This window comes from Quercus lobata, chromosome 6, assembly GCF_001633185.2.
Source record: "Quercus lobata isolate SW786 chromosome 6, ValleyOak3.0 Primary Assembly, whole genome shotgun sequence".
Lineage (NCBI taxonomy): Eukaryota > Viridiplantae > Streptophyta > Magnoliopsida > Fagales > Fagaceae > Quercus > Quercus lobata.
In genome coordinates, this window is record NC_044909.1 from 50,410,403 (window position 1) to 50,431,012 (window position 20,610).

The 20,610-nt window shown below is 38.4% G+C and overlaps 3 protein-coding genes across 3 annotated transcripts; 2 read left to right on the top strand and 1 right to left on the bottom strand.

The window, feature by feature from the left end:
• On the top strand, positions 1-2,480 carry LOC115993776 (L-ascorbate oxidase-like). The gene is made up of 5 exons (XM_031117748.1): positions 1-349; positions 458-550; positions 763-975; positions 1,065-1,244; positions 1,389-2,480. The coding sequence occupies exons 1-5, from the start codon at positions 89-91 to the stop codon at positions 2,343-2,345; spliced, it is 1,704 nt and encodes a 567-aa protein (XP_030973608.1). The 5' UTR covers positions 1-88; the 3' UTR covers positions 2,346-2,480.
• Positions 2,481-5,515: 3,035 nt separating this feature from the next.
• Positions 5,516-7,880, top strand: LOC115950445 (L-ascorbate oxidase-like). Its single transcript, XM_031067639.1, has 6 exons — positions 5,516-5,591; positions 5,689-5,978; positions 6,094-6,186; positions 6,312-6,524; positions 6,623-6,802; positions 6,933-7,880. Exons 1-6 carry the CDS (start codon positions 5,516-5,518, stop codon positions 7,878-7,880), a joined length of 1,800 nt encoding a protein of 599 aa, XP_030923499.1.
• Positions 7,881-8,866: 986 nt separating this feature from the next.
• On the bottom strand, positions 8,867-10,565 carry LOC115949681 (fasciclin-like arabinogalactan protein 21). Its single transcript, XM_031066973.1, has one exon. It carries the CDS (start codon positions 10,492-10,494, stop codon positions 9,145-9,147), a length of 1,350 nt encoding a protein of 449 aa, XP_030922833.1. The 5' UTR covers positions 10,495-10,565; the 3' UTR covers positions 8,867-9,144.
• Positions 10,566-20,610: the final 10,045 nt, after the last annotated feature.

The following is a 20,610-nucleotide window of genomic DNA, read 5'->3' on the forward strand; positions in this document are numbered from 1 at the left end:
TCATTGGAACGTTAAACAGTGCCCATTTGAGCTTCTAACTCGTAGACTTTTGCAAAGCTGCCATTGGAGCATTTCACAACACAGAAGTATGTTGTTGAAGCTGCTGGCTTTGTGTTTGTTCACATTTCTCATATACGTTCCTATTGCAGAGGCCAGAATTCGGCATTACAAATGGGAGGTAAAGTATGAGTACAAGTCCCCAGACTGTTATAAGAAGCTGGTCATTACAATCAATGGCAAATCTCCAGGACCCACAATCTTGGCCCAGGAAGGTGATACAGTCATTGTTGAGGTTACAAACAAACTGTTATTAGAAAACCTTGCAATCCATTGGCATGGAATCAGACAGGTAGAATTATAAGTTTCCATTTTCCTACTTGGACCAACAACTTCATATCTAAATTGGTGTATTTATTTATTATTGCGTACGTGTATTCATCTGCTTAATTTGTTGTAGATTGGAACACCTTGGAGTGATGGAACAGAAGGGGTGACTCAATGTCCAGTAGTACCTGGGGACACTTTCAAATATGAGTTCAAGGTTGATAGGGTATGTGTTACTTCTTAGTAGCCTAAAGGCTAAAATCTCTGCAACGGTCTCTACTTCCATTTTGTGTTTATTTTTTTAATGTCTGCTTTGTTACATCAACAATAATAACCAAGTCTTAGTCTCAAAATTAGTGAAGATAAGATTATAAGTTGCATGTTTGTACTTTGATCAGTTGTATCATAATTTATGATGTATGTTTTGCTTATGTGCAGGCTGGAACTTATCTGTACCATGCACACTATGGAATGCAAAGAGAATCAGGGCTATATGGATCAATCCGTGTATCAGTTCCTGATAATTTTACAGAACCATTTGCCTATGATTATGACCGGAGCATCATCCTTACTGATTGGTACCACAAAAGTACTTATGAACAAGCCACTGGATTGTCCTCCAATCCTTTCGTCTGGGTTGGGGAGCCTCAGGTAAATGGCACTACATGTACCATATGTATTTAGTATTATATTTTGCTGTTATTCTTTGTGTAATAGTTATTGCTTCTATCTATTTTCAGTCACTTCTGATTCAAGGAAAAGGAAAATTCAATTGCTCTAGTTCATCCCTCACAGCCGACACTTGTAATACATCAAATCCAGAATGCTCTCCTTATGCAATAACCGTAATCCCAGGAAAAACATACAGACTGAGGGTTGCTAGCTTGACTGCTCTATCAGCCCTTAGTTTTCAATTGGAGGTAACCTTTATGAGCACCTTCACCTTCAAATTAATTACAACTACTACAAATTTTTCTACAAACCATGATGTTTAAGTGTGACATGCATACATATATGGTTTTGCAACCCCCTGATGAAATGTGTCCAATTTTGTTTTTGAGCAGGGTCATAATATGACTGTGGTAGAAGCAGATGGACACTATGTAGAGCCATTTGTAGTGAAAAACCTGTTCATATACTCTGGAGAGACATACTCTGTGATTATAAAAGCCGATCAAGACCCTTCAAGAAATTATTGGATGACAACAAATGTGGTTGGTCGCCCTCCTAATACCACACAAGGCTTAGGCTTTCTCAATTACTATCCAAACCATCCAAGGCGATCTCCTCCCACAGTTCCACCAACTGGTCCAATTTGGAATGACGCAGCACCCCGATTGGCTCAAAGTCGAGCCATTAAGGCTCACCATGATTTCATTGTGACCCCACCCACAACCTCAGATAGAACCATTGTGTTCCTAAACACACAAAATCGCATTAATGGTTATGTGCACTGGTCCGTAAACAATGTCTCTTTCACCCTTCCTCACACACCATACCTTACTGCTCTAAAGAATAAGTTACACCATGTGTTCAGTCAAACCCCACCACCTGAAGGATATGACTTTGTAAACTATGACATTTACAACGTGTCCAAGAACCCAAATGCTACTACAAGCAATGCCATTTACCGGCTAGGCTTCAATACCACGGTTGATATTATACTTCAAAATGCAAACACTCTGAATGTTAACAATAGTGAGACACATCCATGGCATCTCCACGGGCACGACTTTTGGGTACTGGGCTATGGAGACGGGAAGTTTGACATGAACAAAGACCCAAAGAATTACAATTTGGTGAATCCAATCATGAAGAATACAGTGCCTCTTCATCCCTATGGTTGGACTGCTATTAGGTTCAAGGCTAATAACCCAGGTGCTTGGCTTTTCCATTGCCATATCGAGGCTCATTTCTACCTGGGCATGGGAGTGGTGTTTGAAGAAGGAATAGACAAGGTGGGGGAATTGCCTTCTTCTGTTATGGGCTGTGGTGAGACCAAAGGATTTGGCAAGCCATAATTAATCAAAATAAAGATTATAAATACTGAATCATCATATTTTTTCCGTTCACCAGTTGTTCAGAAATAAAATAAAATAAAATAAAATTTGGGGTGGTATAGATTATTAACATGTGTAACTCAAAATGCGAAGGTTTTTTTTTTTTTTTTAAATTATTATTTCATTTATTTACATACAACTCTTGCATTCGTTATAGTTCATATATATAGAAAAGAAACTCTTGCTTTTCTAATTGTTTGGAATTCACAAATGTATTGTTTGTTAAATAAAGAAAATTTCCTCTCTCTCTCTCTATATATATATATATATATATAAGTGTGTACTCGCACATATTGATTAATTTATTTATTAAAAATAATTTAATGTGTTAGCAATCACAAAAAACTAATTCAAATATTCATTTATTATATTATTGAAATTAGCAAATCAAATTCATCATCACCTCAATTCGTAAATATTTTATATTAAAAATTTTAGTTTTTTTTTTAATCTTTCATACAAAAAATGAAAAATTAACATTTATTTATGATGTTTTTCAAGAGGTATCTACCACATTGATTATCACGTTAATTTGTAGATATTTTGTTAGGGTTTAGCTTAACTTCAGTACTTTTTTAATAGAAGGTATCTTTTTATTTTAAATACACGATAGCAAGTGGTAATGGATTTTAATCTCCACCTTCTATTTAGTTAGCTGGTAATGTGGTAGTTTCTCATTAAAACAGAAGGAAATTCCAGTTAAAAAAATATTGGAGGTAAGCCAAACCCATTTCGTAATAAAATTTGGTAATTAGTTTAGGAAAATGTTAACAGATGCTTTAAAGACATTTGTTAGTAAACCATTTTAGGAAAAATTTTATGAGAAAAGGAAAAAAACAATTAATGTTTTGACTTCTTTTTCTATTTTCCTTAAAAATGGTGTTCAAAACTTTTCTAAAATGGTTTATTAACAACTGTCAAAGTTTTGAACACCATTGACATGACCAATAGTTTATCACCGTCAAAGTTAAAACCTGTGATTGATTAGAAAGCACTAAAACTAATATCTTTATCCCATCAAAGACATGAGCATATTCCCATCTCCTCTAGGCCTATCTCATCTTCTTTCTTTCTGGTTGGATCATTTTGTCACAAGACAGGGATGATGGGGTGTGGGGGGTAAGGACCGGAGTTCAAGTTTTCAAGAGGGAGTTTTACACACATATAAACTTAGATTAGTTTAGAGTAGAATTTCTATCTTGTAAAAAAAAAAAAAAAAAAAAAAAAAAGGGATGATCAAGGCCTTTTGTAATTAATAAATTCATTTATGCAGTAAAAAGGACAAAATTAGAGACTTTTTTTTTTTTTTTTTGAGGAAGAGACAAAGTTAAAGACATGAGCTACCCAATAACAACATTAACTAATAACCGATCAAAAAAAATTAAAAAAGAAACTAATAAAGACATGAAAATAATCATTTACAATTATGTATAGTATAAATTCCAATTAAAAGTATCTTGCTATAACATCGAATTTTACATACACCCAAAAAAAAAAAAAAAAAAAAACCATTGTTATCCCTATCGTGATGTTAAAAAGTAGAGATTAAATTCTATAAGGACGTAGTGTAAAACTCATTTTTTACCCAATTTATCACATCATCTTATCATATATTTAAAAATAAGCACAACTACACCCAATTTATTCTAATACCTATATATAAATCCAATCAAATTGGGAATTCATTGAAATGTTATTAGGTGTGGTAGGATGTAATGAATTTTAAGTAAAATGCTGATGTGACAATTACTTATTGGATGGTGTAAAACATAGGTTTATACCTCATCCTTACCAAATTCGGACTTTTTTTTTTTTAGAGAGAAAGTTTCAACCTATGGTATTCGACTTCGGAGATATTAGGCTTTTTCCCTTATTTTGCAAAAATAACAACAATATGTCCCTATTTTGAAACTATTTAGGTCCATATCCCTGTTTTTGAAGCTTGATTTTAACAGTATAAAACTCGATATCCTCAAAATCGAGTTATGTGTAAATTTTTAATTGAAACTCAACTTTAGCAAAATCAAGTTTCACTTAAATTTTTTTTAAAAAAATTAAGTGGCAAAATATGTATAGAATGCGACATTGCTAATGTCGAGTTTCACTTGTAACTAAATTTTGTTAAAATCAAATTTCAAAACAAGGACACAGACCTAAATAGTTTCAAAACAGTGATATATTGCTAATTGAAACTCAACTTTAGCAAAATCGAGTTTCACTTAAATTTTTTTAAAAAAAATTAAGTGGCAAAATATGCTTAAAATTCGACATTGCTAATATCAAGTTCCACTTATAACTTGATTTTGTTAAAATCGAATTTCAAAACAGGGACATGGACCTAAATAGTTTCAAAACAGTGACATGTTGCTATTATTTTTGCAAAGTAAGGGTAAAAACTCAATATCTCTATGATAACTCTTTATCATCAGAACAAAATACCAATCGGTTTTTGGTGTAAACGGGAATTAAATCTCAGATCTCTTATTTAATTATTAGAGACTTTATTAATTGAGTTAATTAGAACCCACACCAAATTCAGACTCTAAAAATTAGAACCCACACCAAATTCGGACTCTAAAAAGTAATTGATGTGTAACAAATATCATACATTTCAAATATTTTGTTGTCAAAAATACTACAATTATCAATTATGTATTCTCAATTTTCCTTTTACCTAGACAATATACAAAAAGACAAAAATAGGGACCATGAGGCCAAGTCAAGAAGATTCAAAAGAATCAAAACTACCCAACAAAAGTATAAGCTTTAACCCTCTCGTCTAAGTTTTGGGCTGTACAATTGGCAGACCTAAATAATCAATAAAATAAAAATAAAAAAAGGAATGGTAAAACTGTAAAAATCTACCATCCTTAACATTAAAGTTAATTTCTCCTGAGTTACCAAAGAGAAAAAGAAGCTCTCATAACCGTGAGGCTTCAAAAACAAACAACAAGAACCGAGACAGTTTTATCATACGCCCGGTAATCCAGTGATATTTTAGAGCTTTTGCCCATAAGACCATAGGCATTGAACTGCAACACTGAATTAAGTTAATTAACCACTCACTCAGGACACTATCTATGGACAGTGATAACCAAATAAACAACCACCCTCATTGGAAGCAAGCGCCAATGGAGAAACCAACAACACCCATTTTTGAATATTTTGCGGCATTCTGTTGGCAAACAAAGACATTGGATTTAGCTGGCAAACATAAAAAAATTGTTAGGTTTCATTCTGAACCAATCCTGGAAAACAAATTCACTCAACTAATTGAGCTATCACATAAAATTAAACCTTCAAGATCTGGTAGGGCTTTTGCAATACAGAACAATCATGTTGAAGTTGCTAGCCTTGTATTTTTTCACCACTTTGATACATGTTCCAATTACTGAGGCCAAAATTAGGGAATACAATTGGGAAGTGAAATATGAGTACAAGTCCCCTGATTGCTTTAGGAAGCAGGTTATAACCATCAATGGATTAAGTCCAGGACCTACGATTTTGGCCCAGCAAGGTGATACGGTTATTGTTAATGTCAAGAACAAGTTAATAACAGAAAGCTTTGCAATTCATTGGCATGGAATCCGACAGGTAGATTTACATTTTCCATTTTCCTAACTGAACCATCTTTTGAATGATAAACTTTTTTTTCTAGATAAACTTTGTATCAATGTTATTAAACTCTCATTTGTGCAATTCATCACAGAGAGGAACACCTTGGAGCGATGGAACAGCATGGGTGACTCAATGTCCAATAGGGCCTGGAGACACAGTCACTTATGAGTTCAAGGCTGACAGGGTAAGTGTTGGAGGCCTAAAACCTGTGCAACAAGCTCTTTTTCCATTGTGTGTTTGATTAATGCAACACTTTCTCATTCGTGTTAGACAGTTTGCTCTTAAACCCTTGTGTGTCTGTGTGTGTAGCCTGGGACTTACGTGTACCACGCACATTATGGAATGCAAAGAACAGCTGGGTTATATGGATCAATCCAGGTATCACTTCCTGATGGAGTTGAGGAACCCTTTGCCTATGATTTTGACCAGAGCATCCTCCTTAATGATTGGTACCATCAAAGCACTTCTGCACAAGCCACTGGATTGACCTCCATTCCCTATATGTGGGTTGGGGAACCTCAGGTAATTAAAGAAAAAACACGCCTAGCATAACAAAATTAATTACAAACTAAAATTGCTCTTGCTTTGTCTAATGGTTACCCCCTCTGACCAATTTTCAGTCACTTCTGATTCAAGGAAAAGGAAAATTCAATTGCTCTAGTGTGACCCTGCCAACCAACATTTGTAATACAACAAATCCAGAATGCTCTCCTTATGTAATAACTGTAATCCCTGGAAAAACCTATCGGCTAAGGATTGCAAGCTTGACTGCTCTATCAGCCCTTAGTTTCCAAATCGAGGTAATTTTCTTGGACACCACCACAAAAAATCTTATATTGTTATTAGTACATATATATGAGGTAATACTTCAAATATTTCTTAACTTGAAACAATTGAGCTTTAATATAACGTGTCTTTTTCTACTTATAGGGCCATAAAATGACTGTGGTTGAAGCAGACGGGTACAATGTTGAGCCATTTGAAGTAGACAAACTATATATATACTCTGGAGAGACATACTCTGTCATTGTAAAAGCTGATCGAGACCCATCAAGAAATTATTGGGCTACAACAAATGTGATCAGCCGGCACCCTAATACCCCACCTGGCTTAGCCATTTTCAATTACGAGCCAAATGAACCACAGCAATCACCTCCAACAGTTCCACCAGCTGGTCCTGTTTGGAATGATACGGCAGACCAGTTTGCTCAAAGTCAAGCTCTTAAGGCTCGCCAAGGTTACATCCACACCCCTCCCCCAACCTCAGATAGAACCCTTGTGTTTCTCACCACACAAAACACCATCAATGGCTATACCCGTTGGGCCGTAAACAATGTCTCTCTCGACACTCCCGAGACCCCTTTCCTCATCGCACTCAAATATAACTTACCAAATGCGATGGATCAAACCCCGCCACCTGATACGTATGACTCTTTGAATTATGATATTAACAACGTTGCAAAGAACAAAAATGCTACTTCTAGCACTGCTATTTATAGGCTAAAGTTCAATACAACAGTAGATGTTATAATGCAAAATGCAAACACCATGAAGATAAGCCATAGTGAGACACATCCATGGCATCTCCACGGGCACGATTTTTGGGTCCTGGGTAATGGAATTGGCAAGTTCGACCTCAAAGAGGACACAAAGAAATTCAATTTGGTGAATCCAGTGATGAAGAACACAGTGCCTGTTTTTCCCTTTGGATGGACCGCTTTGAGGTTCCAGGCTGACAACCCAGGCGTTTGGGCTTTTCATTGTCATTTAGAGCCTCATTTCTACTTGGGCATGGGAGTGGCCTTTGAAGCAGGGGTGGAAAAGGTGGGAAAATTGCCTTCATTCATCATGGGCTGTGGCCAGGGCAGAGGATTATAAAATTGACAAATTTAGGGAACACTCATTGTACCATGTAGATCCTAATCTAATACGTGTAGTATCTCTCGCTATCTCTCAATTTTTCTTCTATTATATATATTCCTTGAAAGAAAAAAACTATGCTTTTTGGAGCCTAGCGCTATGATTTTTAAAAAATAATACTCCAGTAAATAAAGCACTATCAATAACATAAAAAAAATACATTATCTTTTAACCCAAAACAAATAAATAAATACATTATCACAATTAAAATTCCGCCCAAGACAAAGCGATAGTCTGTCTCACTACGGGATCAAGTGATCGTCCACTGTCCAACTAAAACAAAGAATGACCATCACAATTACAAATCGTAGACCAAGTTGGATTTAGTTGCGGGCTGTATTGTTGACTTGAGTCTCACCAATTACCTTTTTGGGCATTCATTTTGAAGACCAATTATACTTATTTTGCAATAAGCTCAATCTCAGTCTGGACTAAAAAATCCCACACTCAACAGCTAAACCCATCAATAAAAATGTCCAACCTCGGCCCGCCCAATGTTTTTAACTTTTTCTTCTTCTTTTTTTTACTAGATTAATATAACACAGTCATTTAAATGTATATTAGACCCCTAAACAGACAAAGCGAAAGCAGAAGGATTATGTATAGCTTCTCACTTTTTTGGCAATCTAAAAACTGTTAAATTTCATTTGGAAATTGGGAATTGTATATGTTTTGATTAGTGTATGATTAAATTGGTATATAACTAATGAAAAAAATCACATTACTCTAATTATAACTTGTCATCCTAATAAATTATTTTAAAAAAAATTATGATGCTTTCCTTTCCTACAATTGCTCAGGAAAAAAAAAAATCATAGACCATAGGATTTACTATTCAATTTAGGGATAAAGCATATCTTGGATGATATACAATTCAATTCAAGATTAGGAATAAAGCCATGCACCACCAAAACATCATGAACATGGCGTCCATGTCCAAACAATTAAGCAAGAAAACATAGCTTTAAGCAGTGACAAAAGTGACAGGAACATGATCATCATATCAAATCATACACTAGCAGAGTAGCTAGGCTCCCAGGCCTTATTATCAGTACACAACCGTACCAATTCAATGAAAACACATATCAAGCAGAATTGAGAATAGTCTAAAACCAGTACGTACATACAGAACATTCGAAAACAAAAAAAAAAAAAAATCTCAGTTCACAGTGACACGTCATCCATGAAAAAGAAGCTCATCTTGAGGAAAACAGTCTGTTTATCACAGGCCATGGTGACCTTCGATCTCGACCGTACTCTTGACTTGAGGTAGAGGAACTTCAGCGCAACCTCCATGCCCATCCATGGCGTCACAAACTCCATTCACCGTCCGATCTGAGACCACTTGATCCGCACCGTAATGTCCTCCTCTTCCGAGGATCTCATCATACGCAGCAGCCATTGGATGAAGGTGCGGGAACGGCAAGTACAAGCTGTGCACCACGATCTTGAGGTTGCGCATCACGTCGGGAACCTTAATCCTCACATAGTTGATCCTCAACGGCGCCGCCGAAAATCCTCCTCCACCGGCGGTGGTGATCAACAGAGACTGACCTCGCTCGAGCGTCGGCAACGGCGTTCCAAGAGGAAGCTTCTCAAGGTCCGAGATCGTCAAGAAATGGTTCGGCACGATGTGGAAACGTACGTTACTGGTGTACGCATGCGAGCCAGAGAAGATCGACACGTCATCAATGGCGAACACCGTCATGTTGTTGAGTCCGACGAGGTCATTGTACTTGACCCTCATAGCAAGCGCCAAGATGCTAAACCCGTTGTTACGGAGCCTAAGCATAGCGTCACGCAGCATCAAGCGCATGATACTGATCACAGGTTGAACCAATGGCTGATTCTGGTGCGTACGATCAGAATGAAACGGGAACGACAATGACGTCATCCTCTCGACGTCACAAGAGTACGGCGAGAGCGGAGAGACGAAGCCTTGGAGTCCATGAACAACGACGAGGCCGTTGTTGAAGAGATCAGGATGAGTGATCTCCACGCCTCCGATGAAAACCTTGTCCGCTCCGCCGGAGGCGGAGAAGTTCGAGATCTTGCTAGATCTCTCTGCAGTGACGGTGATGCAACGGCCGGGACTCAAGGTCTCGATCTTGGTACCGAAAGCGAGCTTTCGGAGATAGTCGATGGTGAAGAGACCAGGAACGAGGTGTTCGCGAAGGAGATTAGGGATGGAGCAAGAAACGCAAGAGCGGAGAGAGGAATCGGAGGGAGCGAAGAGAGTCGAAGGACCGGTCCAGGCCGTGGAGGCGGTTGAGTCGGCGAGAGATGGCGCGGCGATAGCGAGCTCGTGGAAGCCAAGGTGAGATAGAATCGGAGGGAGGAGAGTTGTGTGTGAGAAAAACGAGTGGTCTTGGATTTCTTGGTTACCACTTGTTGTTGGTGGTGATAGTGGTTGTGGTTGTGGTTGTGGTGGTGGTGGTGGTGGTGAGGTTGAAGGTATTGAAGGAGTTACGATTTGCTCTAGGCCATCAATGGCGGTGGCGCTCGGAAAAGTGAGGAATGTGAGGATCAAGATCGCTATGAGAATCACTGCAAATCGCAGAGAGGTCGCCATGGGAGAGAGAGAGAGAGAGTATTCACTGGAGCAAGAGAGTGAGAAATGAGTGAAAAACTGTGAAATGAAAGGGAAAGAAGGAATTTAGATATTTATATGTGAATCTTAGTTGGGGGGAGTAGTACGGAGTGTACCGGAATTGGTTACGGGTGCATCACGCGCGCGTGATATCGGCGCGTGGTGTGGGGACTGGGGAAGCATGGCGGTTGCGTGGGTTGTTAAGAAGGTTCTTGAAATTTTTTTTCTTTGATTCAGTTAGTTTTGGCGGGAATCCCCAAATTTGTGAATCAGGTTCGGGTTGGTTTAATTAGACTCATCGAACGGCTATTATTACAAGCCAATGGGTGCTGTTATTCTTGGGCAATGCTACGGTTTTTTCCCCTACAATTCTTCCAATTTAGCAAAAAATTCCTACGGTTCCAATTATCAAAAAAGGGGTTTTCAATCAGTAATTAGAAATGTAAAAACGAGTAAGGAACCAATTTCAAGAGTAATGTTACGATGATAGCATCCCAGGCTAAAGAGAAATTATCCCTAATAGCCCATAATACAACAACTACTAATTTACAAGTAATGCAAATCCTACCAACTAATTACCAAAGTGATCTTGAGTAAGAGTGTAAGACCCACTCCACCAAACACGTCAAAGTCTGCCTGAGAACTCTCTCTGTATTGAATTTAACCATACCTATTGGGAAAGAGATCCAAGAGATCCAATTTTTTTTTGGTTTTTTGGGTTTGAGTATTGAGTGTTGTTTCAGTAATAATAATATTAGAAAAATTTTAGTAGCCTAGTGGATAATGTCCTTGACAACGTGAGAGATTAAAGAGTATTTCTATTGAAAAATCAACTTAGTTCTAGAGGTTCAGATTACCCAAATCATATGTATAAGATTAATGGCTTGTTTGGGAGTTAAAAAAAGGAGAGGGAGTAGAGTAAAGGGAGGGAGAGTAATTCAATTACCTTGTTTGGAAGTTTTTTAAGAAATGAGGAAGAGGGGTTTGGGGGGGTTCAACTACCTCTAACCCTTCATTTTTAATTCCCCCAAATTGGAGAGATTTGGAGGGAGAGTAGAGTAGATAAATTATTGACCAAATGAATTCCCTAATTTACCCTTTCTAAATTAACAAAATTAAAAACAAATTATATAAATAATCTTTGTTTGTTTCCTGAGAAAATTTGAGGTGAATGAAAAAAAAAATTGAATCTCACTATTTAACTTTGTTACTGACTTTGCAAAAAAGGCAACCCAACAAGAAAAATTCAAGCTCACAATGAAATACAAATTCCATTAGAAATTGAAACCCTAACCACAAAATCAAAACGAAAAAAATAAATAAAAAAATAAAAAGCAAAATGATTCTGATTGAACCTACAAAACGCTATTGCAATAGCAAGTGTTGCCGAAATTTTCGAGACCGAAGTAGCGTTCGCCTTTAGGGAACTGGTCTCTGAGAGCTTTCTCGAGCTTCGATCCCGTAGCACCCATGAGAGCACGTTGCTCCAACTTTCTGGTCTCCGTCGACGCAACGAGCGACAACAACGGCAAGTACTCACCATGCTCCGACACGACGGTGGCTCATTCTAACGAGTTCTCCTTGGGGTTCGCTTTTGCTGGGAAAACCTCTTTCTTTCTTTCTTTTTTCTTTTTCTTTTTTTTGGTTAAACTGTTTCTTCTTCAACATAACACAGGTATATACAAAAAAGAAATTTTAATTTAATTTTTATTATAATTTTTTTTGAGGTAATAAAAATTATTTTATAATAGTTAATAGTAGTTATATATATATATATATTGATAGTTTTATACTTTTATTAGTGGTATTTGATGGAATGAAAATGTTGATTAAATAATTATTTAATCTAACAAATTAATCATAGACCAATGTTGCAATTCCATTTTCAAATGAAGGTAAATTTGTCTATTTAAATGATTTCTTCTCGTTTTTATCCTAATTTTTTAAACATCCAAACAAGAGGTATGGCTAATTACTCTATTCCCCCTTACTAATTTTAAAAACATCCAAACAAAGTGGAGGATAACCATTCCACTCTACTCTCCTCTCCTATACTACTCTCCTCCCCTCTACTCTCCTCCCTCTCTAAACTTCCAAATAGGCCATAAAGATCAAGGAACTACTCTTAAAAAAATAAAAATAAAAATAAAAAACAAGATCAAGGAACTAAGGAAGGCGGTGGACTAAACTCTCAATGTTGAAAGTTGAAAATAGTCAAACATCATCAGGGGCGGCGTTAAGGGTTGTTCAACCCCTGACTTGAAAATAAAAATATTATATACAAAATAAAATAAAAAATTATTAGCTTCCTTTGCTTTAAAAAATATTTTTGAAGACTCTGACTTAAATTTTGCACACGCTAATCACAGATAAATCCAACTCAAAACTAAACAATAACATAGGCCAACCCAATCCAAAACTAAAACAACACAAATCAGTCCATCCTAAAACCAAACAGCAGCACAGATCATATAGATTTCTTTCTCATGAATCTCATTTTATCTCAGTTAATTATCTAACTATCTTGGTATCTTCAACTCTAAGAATAAAGAGTGAATATTTGTGAGTTGCGAGTGTCTATTTTATTATAAATTTTTATTATATATGTGAGTATGTTTTATATTGATTATGAACATTTTTTTTAATAATTTTTTTTTTTTTTGGTGTGAATTGTGATGTATGTGAATGTGTGCATGTATAGTACAAACATGATATAACTTTATTTAATTTAATTTTTAGGAAATACAGAGGGTTTGTGATGATTCAAAATATGAAAACTCGTAAAAAAAATTGTAAAACTTTATGCATTTGCTTTTTCTTTTTTGTTGGTCACTCGATCTAGTTAAGTTTTATTTTAATTAAATTTTGTTTTAACTTATATTTCTTAATGAACCCTCTGAATAAAATTCCTAGAGCCGCCATTAAACATCATGATATACCATAAAATAAGTTAATCACAGAACAAACATTCAATTACTAAATTACCCATTAATTATTATTTGTAATTGACTTGCATAGAAGTATAGGGACTGAGATTACTAACATCAAAGGTTAAGATTGAGAGTAAAAAAAAAAAAAAAAAAAACAACAACAACAACAACTTTCAATCTAAATCTTTAAATAAATAAATAAATAATAAAAAAGAGTAAAAGTAAAAATATTTGTGTGTGGAGACTGGAAAGGTGTAAATTGCACTGAGTAGGTATCACACCCAATCCAAATCTGCAGTATAGAGTGCTATCATGTTACATCTTCCTAGCTGACCCTAGGCAATTGTAACAACACCAATGACCAACCCATGCCATTTCCACTAAACCCCAAGTCTCCTTTATACAAAAAAACTTTCAAAAAGGCTTATAAATAAATGGCCCTTCCTTTTGTTACACACACAAGGCATAAACCAATGGCTTTTGTTTCGCCACCCTGCTAATCTCCTTCTTGATCTGGTGAATATCTTCTTTTGAGTTTTAAGCTCCAATTTGATTATTTTCTATCTCACAAACACGCATAAAAGTAATAGGCCTTAAGTTACACATGAAAAAGATAGATAATCCTACGAAATGTCGAGTGATATTCTCTAAGTGTAGAAGCAGTCTGTTCAAGAATACTCATGAACTCTCAGTCCTATGTGATGTGGATCTCGCGTTCATAACCTTCTCTCCTTCTAGTCAACTAAGCAAGTTTTGTAGCCAAAAGATATGCTAAATTCAACCAATTGCCTTTACAAATTCCCTTTCATTTTAAAAATCCTTTATTTAAATGCTCCATTTTATTTATTTTTTTATTTATCTATTTCATTTGAAGATAAGAGATTTCGGTATGACATAAAGACTTGTATGTTTCATTATTTCACTACCAAAATTTTTTTTAATGCAATTTCACTACCAACTTAGTTGTTATAAATACTATATAATAGTTTGAAGAAAGAAAAAAAAATATTTAATAACAACAGTTATTGTTATGGACCTTATGGTTGTTCTTTTATCATTTATGAAATTGGAGATGCATTAACATAACAAAAATAGAGTTACAAACACTGATACATCAACAAAGGAAATCAAGGATATGTCGACACGAGGCCATTCCCGACATATTGCATACAAAATCTGGCTAAGAATTATATAAAATACTAGTAAATTTTTTAATGTATTCTTTTATGTTTGACTAAAATATCTATACACTAGTTATCTTCACAATACACGGGCCATTGTTTTATTTAATGATAACTCAAATTTCTCACATAAGTAACTACATCAACTCTTGCAAAGTCTTACAAAATACAAAAAGTAACTTATTTTACACATTTTCAGGGCCGGGCCCTAGGCCTAGGCTATTTAGGCTATGGCCTAAGGCTCCCTAACATGGAAAGGCCCCCAAATTAAATATGGGGCAGTAATTTTTTTTTTTTTTTTTTTTTTTAAGAAAAAATGTGAGTTAGGTGTACCTTTTTTTCCTAAAGCCTAAAATATTAGAGTTATGGTAGTGTATTACATAAGTCTTATAAGTTGATATGTCACTAATCACATAAAGTAATTCAATACTTATCTATTCTTCTGTTAAAGTGTCACCTTATTGCCACGTCAATTTGTAAACTTTTGTAATAAAATTTATAGTAAGTTTAACATTTTCTCCAAAATATATATATATATATATATATATATGAATTAATAGAAATGCAACCTAACCTCCATTAAGTGAATAAAAAATGCTAAAGTTAATACAAATTTTACAACAAAAAACTTATAAACTGATGTGACAATAATATTATCGGTGTCACTTAAACAATATAATAAATGAATGTTTGAATAACTTTTTTTGAATTGGTGATATGCTAGTTTATAAAACCTATATAGTAAGTGTGGGGCCCAGCAATTCGTGGACCAGGCCCATTTGCCCTTAGAAAGTCCGAGGGCCCAATCCGAGGAGAACTGTGGCCCAAGCTCCATGACGCCGAGTACGGACCAATTTTTGGGAGGCAGCCGAGGACAGTCTAGTCCTCGGCAGGCCCATAATCCGCCTAGAATAAAGGGATAAATTCGTAAGGAAATCCAAAATACCTTGGGGCGATTACCCTAAATACCCTTCTGGATAAGGCCCAATGCCTGGCAGAACCGTACTCTACAGCTTTATCAAGTCATCCCCAACAATTCCGGGATTAGACTGATGGGACCAATGTCAGTATTTGTAAAGACTGACCCTACACGTGGACGAAGGACATCGAACGCACACTAGTATAAAAGGAGAAGTAAGTGAATCTAGCAAGGGAGGAAGCAAAAAGGGAGACTTCATGAGGAAGATCGCCGGAACGATCCATGCACAGAACAGAGAAAGTCCTCCGTTGGACAGCCGGAAAGGACCACAAGGGCCCTCGGATCAAGTCCGAGGATCCCATTCTCAGAGGTGGCAGTATGGCGGGGCTTTAAACGTTTAGGCCCAGTCCATTTTCCACAGGGATCTTTCTGAAATCCAGACCGGACCATCCCCCCGTGACCAAGCCCAAGCTTTTCAAGCCCACTCTCTACAAATCGTATTGTGAGGGATCTCTCCCGCGTGAACCCTAAGATGTCACTGGGCCGCGCAGGAACCGTGTCCCTACAATTGGCGCCGTCTGTGGGAAGCATGCGCGCTTGGCGCAGGTGGCGGTGGAGTCAACTCTCTACTAAGCAAAAATCCACGGAGCTTCCTCCGTCTCCTTTGACGTGCAGCTGTTGTTCCGACATAAACTTCTGCTAGGGGCTACTCCTTGCAGCGCCCATGGCGTGGGCAGCCCTAGGGGCTCTTGGCCTCAAGCCGGCTCTCCCCGCCCTGATCTAGGGGCTTACATCCGAAAAACAAATCAAAAGTTTTGGACAGAACCAAGGCCTTGCATGGTCCACGGACTCAAGCCTGTGGGGAAACCAAACAAAAAAAAAATAAATCTCGTAAGTTTTGGACAGAACCAAGGTCTTGCATGGTCCTCGGACTCAAACCTATGGGAAAACCAAGTCAAGAGATGAAAATCAAAAGTTTTGGACAGAACCAAGGCCTTGCATGGTCCACGACTCAAAGCCTGTGGGAAACAAACACAAAAAAAATAAGTCTTGAAAGTTTTGGAAGAACCAAGGTCTTGCATGTCCTCGGACTTCCAAACCTATGGGAAACCAAGTATCAAGGGATGAAAATCGAAAAGTTTTGGACAGAACCAAGGCCTATGCATTAGGTCCACGGACTCAGCCTGTGGGGAAACCAAACACAAAAAAAATAAGTCTCGAAAGTTTTGGACAGAACCAAGGTCTTGCATGGTCCTCGGACTCAAACCTATGGGGAAACCAAGTACAAGAGATGAAAATCAAAAGTTTTGGACAGAACCAAGGCCTTGCATGGTCCACGGACTCAAGCCTGTGGGGAAACCAAACACAAAAAAAAAATAAATCTCGAAAGTTTTGGACAGAATCAAGGTCTTGCATGGTCCTCGGACTCAAACCTATGGGGAAACCAAGTACAAGAGATGAAAATCAAAAGTTTTGGACAGAACCAAGGCCTTGCATGGTCCACGGACTCAAGGCCTGTGGGGAAACCAAACACAAAAAAAAATAAATCTCGTAAGTTTTGGACAGAACCAAGGTCTTGCATGGTCCTCGGAATCAAACCTGTGGGGAAACCAAGTACAAGAGATGGAAATCAAAAGTTTTGGACAGAACCAAGGCCTTGCATGGTCCACGGACTCAAGCCTGTGGGGAAACCAAACACAAAAAAAAAAAAAATCTCGTAAGTTTTGGACAGAATCAAGGTCTTGCATGGTCCTCGGACTCAAACCTATGGGAAAACCAAGTACAAGAGATGAAAACCAAAAGTTTTGGACAGAACCAAGGCCTTGCATGGTCCACGGACTCAAGCCTGTGGGGAAACCAAACACAAAAAAAAATAAATCTCGTAAGTTTTGGACAGAACAAGGTCTTGCATTGGTCTCGGACTCAACCATGGGGAACCAAGTACAAGAGATGAAAATCGAAGTTTTTGGACAGAACCAAGGCCTTGCATGTCCACGGACTCAGCTGTGGGGAAAACCAACACACAAAAAAAATAAATTCGTTAAGTTTTGGACAGACCAAGGTTTTTGGCATGGTCCTCGGACTCAAACCTTGGGGAAACCAATACAAAGAGATTGAAATCAAAAAGTTTTGGACAGAACCAAGCCTTGTAGGTCCACGGACTCCAAGCCTGTGGGGAAACCAAACACAAAAAATAAGTTCGAAAGTTTTGGACAAACCAAGGTCTTGCATGGTTCCTCGGACTCAACCTATGGGGAAACCAAGTACAAGAGATGAAATCAAAAGTTTTGGACAACCAAGGCCCTTGGGCATGGTACGGGACTCAAGCCTGTGGGGAAACCAACACAAAAAAAATTAAATCTCGTTAAGTTTTGGACAGAACCAAGGTTTTGCCATTGGTCCTCGGACTCTTTAAACCTATGGGGACCAAAGTAACAGGGATGAAAATCAAAAAGTTTTTGGACGAAACCAAGGGTCTTGCATGGTCCTACGGACTCAAGCCTGTGGGGAAAACAAACACAAAAAAAATAAGTCTCGAAAGTTTTGGACAGAACCAAGGTCTTGCATGGTCCTCGGACTCAAACCTATGGGGAAACCAAGTACAAGAGATGAAAATCAAAAGTTTTGGACAGAACCAAGGCCTTGCATGGTCCACGGACTCAAGCCTGTGGGGAAACCAAACACAAAAAAAATAAGTCTCGAAAGTTTTGGACAGAACCAAGGTCTTGCATGGTCCTCGGACTCAAACCTATGGGGAAACCAAGTACAAGAGATGAAAATCAAAAGTTTTGGACAGAACCAAGGCCTTGCATGGTCCACGGACTCAAGCCTGTGGGGAAACCAAACACAAAAAAAAAAATAAATCTCGTAAGTTTTGGACAGAACCAAGGTCTTGCATGGTCCTCGGACTCAAACCTATTGGGAAACCAAGTACAAGAGATGAAAATCAAAAGTTTTGGACAGAACCAAGGCCTTGCATGGTCCACGGACTCAAGCCTGTGGGGAAACCAAACACAAAAAAAATAAGTCTCGTAAGTTTTGGACAGAACCAAGCTTGCTGGTCCTCGGACTCAAACCTATGGGGAAACCAAGTACAAGAGATGATGAAAATCAAAGGTTTTGGACAGAACCAAGGCCATTGCCATTGGTCCACAGGGACTCAAGCCTGTGGGGAAACCAAACACAAAAAAAATAAGTCTCGAAAGTTTTGGACAGAACCAAGGTCTTGCATGGTCCTCGGACTCAAACCTATGGGGAAACCAAGTACAAGAGATGAAAATCAAAAGTTTTGGACAGAACCAAGGTCTTGTATGGTCCTCGGACTCAAACCTATGATAAAACCAACTACTCGTAAGGAAAAACTACGTTACGTAGAATTTGGATTCATCTGAGGAAAGCTCCCCACTCGCCATTGGGTCAGTTCCCAAACTGCGGGGATTCGCAAGTCTGCTCTTAGATCTGCAGCACCAAGGGAATCGATGCGACGTAGGGCAATACGTCACCTGAGAAACAATTTGAGTTCTTTACCCTCCGTCAACTCCTCGGACGGTACTCTCATACTTATCACAGAATATTCAATTGTTATTTTTGCTAGTTTCCTGAGTTAAACTTGCTATGAGTTATCGCCGTAATGTTTGGTAGTATTGGTACATTAGAATTGATTGGATTATGTTTCAAAACTTCCTGCTCTAAGTATCATTGAAGAAACAGACACAGGGAGCACACCCTTCCACAAAATAATGTCGCAAAAAGAGTAGTATTCAAAATAAGTAGGCAAAATTTCCTTTCTTATTAGAACAAAGAAACAGTACAGCATACAACAAAAAGCTGAAATCAACTTGTGATAAAACTTGCTACATGATAGAAAGGAAGGTTACAAGGAAGCAAGAGAAGGCCGAGGAGGTAGCACAGACGAGACGTGGGCTACTGCTTCGAGGCCTTGTCCCTTCCCCCATGCTTTCGCATGCCCATAGCTCCGGCAGCAAAGGAGCCCAACTTGAGCCTCACGCCGCAGTGGGGAGGACGCAGGTAGCACAGAGGAGAGGTTGGCTGCTGCCTCAAAACCTCGTTTCATCCTCAACGCTTTCACGTGCCCGAAACTCAGGCAGCAAAAGAACCTGACCTCAGGCTAACACCATCTACAAAGAAGATGCAGGGAGCCGAAAGTTGGGAAGCCCCCGCAGAAATTTGCCGGCTGCAAGGTAGACAGTGCTGATGGTGGAAATTCCTTCTTCGGACATACCAAAAATCTGGCATGACCAGAACCTGCTTCGGATTTTGACTAATAGCGTGGGAAACATCCTCTCCCCTTTGTCATAAGGGAATATTTCTTTGAATCTATGCCTTCGTTGCCCGTATATCACTCTTCTGAGCTTGAGGAGAACGTGGCGCCCTTGCGGCGGAGAGAGTTTTTCTTCCCCGACCCTTGTCTCAAACATGACTTGCTGCGGGAGGAAGTTGAAGGAGGAGACTAAGGAGCTGGTGCCTAGGCAAAGAAACTTGCTCTCTTATTTATTTGAGGAGATAGGGTGGTAGCATTTAATTAGCGCAGCTTCCCGAGGAACGCTACAGACAAAACGTCTCCAGCTCGACTTCCAACAAACCTCTGCAACGACAAGACTAAAGGAGCCTCGTCGAGGTGCACCTCGAACATCGGGACACCCAGAAGTACCGCGTGGCCAAAGATTATGGAAATATCTCATGACCCGTGGGCCTAGTAAATCCGCGGCCCATGCCCTTGCTACATGATGGCCCACGGACTACGGGCCCCGCCGGGTAATAACTAATGCCGAGGACAACCTCCTGCCCGGCCGCGTACGGGATACCTGAGGAGAGGGAATAAAACAGAACCAAGGCCTTGCATGGTCCTCGGATTCAAGCCTATGGGGAAACCAAGTATAAAAATTATTATTATTACAAGTCATGGACTGAACCAAGGCCTTGCATGGTCCTCGGACTCAAGCCTATGGGGAAACCAAGTATAAAAATTATTATTATTACGAGTTTTGTATAGAATCAAGGCCTTGTATGGTCCTCGGACCCAAACACGACATCAAGCCTCCAGTTC

Coding starts and splice junctions, on each gene's coding strand:
- LOC115950445 (XM_031067639.1), top strand. CDS start 5,516: ATGGAGAAACCAACAACACCCATTTTTGAATATTTTGCGGCATTCTGT. Junction 5,592..5,688: donor AAAGACATTGGATTTAGCTG/GCAAACATAAAA, acceptor TAAACCTTCAAG/ATCTGGTAGGGCTTTTGCAA. Junction 6,803..6,932: donor CCCTTAGTTTCCAAATCGAG/GTAATTTTCTTG, acceptor TTCTACTTATAG/GGCCATAAAATGACTGTGGT.
- LOC115949681 (XM_031066973.1), bottom strand. CDS start 10,494: ATGGCGACCTCTCTGCGATTTGCAGTGATTCTCATAGCGATCTTGATC.
- LOC115993776 (XM_031117748.1), top strand. CDS start 89: ATGTTGTTGAAGCTGCTGGCTTTGTGTTTGTTCACATTTCTCATATAC. Junction 551..762: donor ATGAGTTCAAGGTTGATAGG/GTATGTGTTACT, acceptor GCTTATGTGCAG/GCTGGAACTTATCTGTACCA. Junction 1,245..1,388: donor CCCTTAGTTTTCAATTGGAG/GTAACCTTTATG, acceptor GTTTTTGAGCAG/GGTCATAATATGACTGTGGT.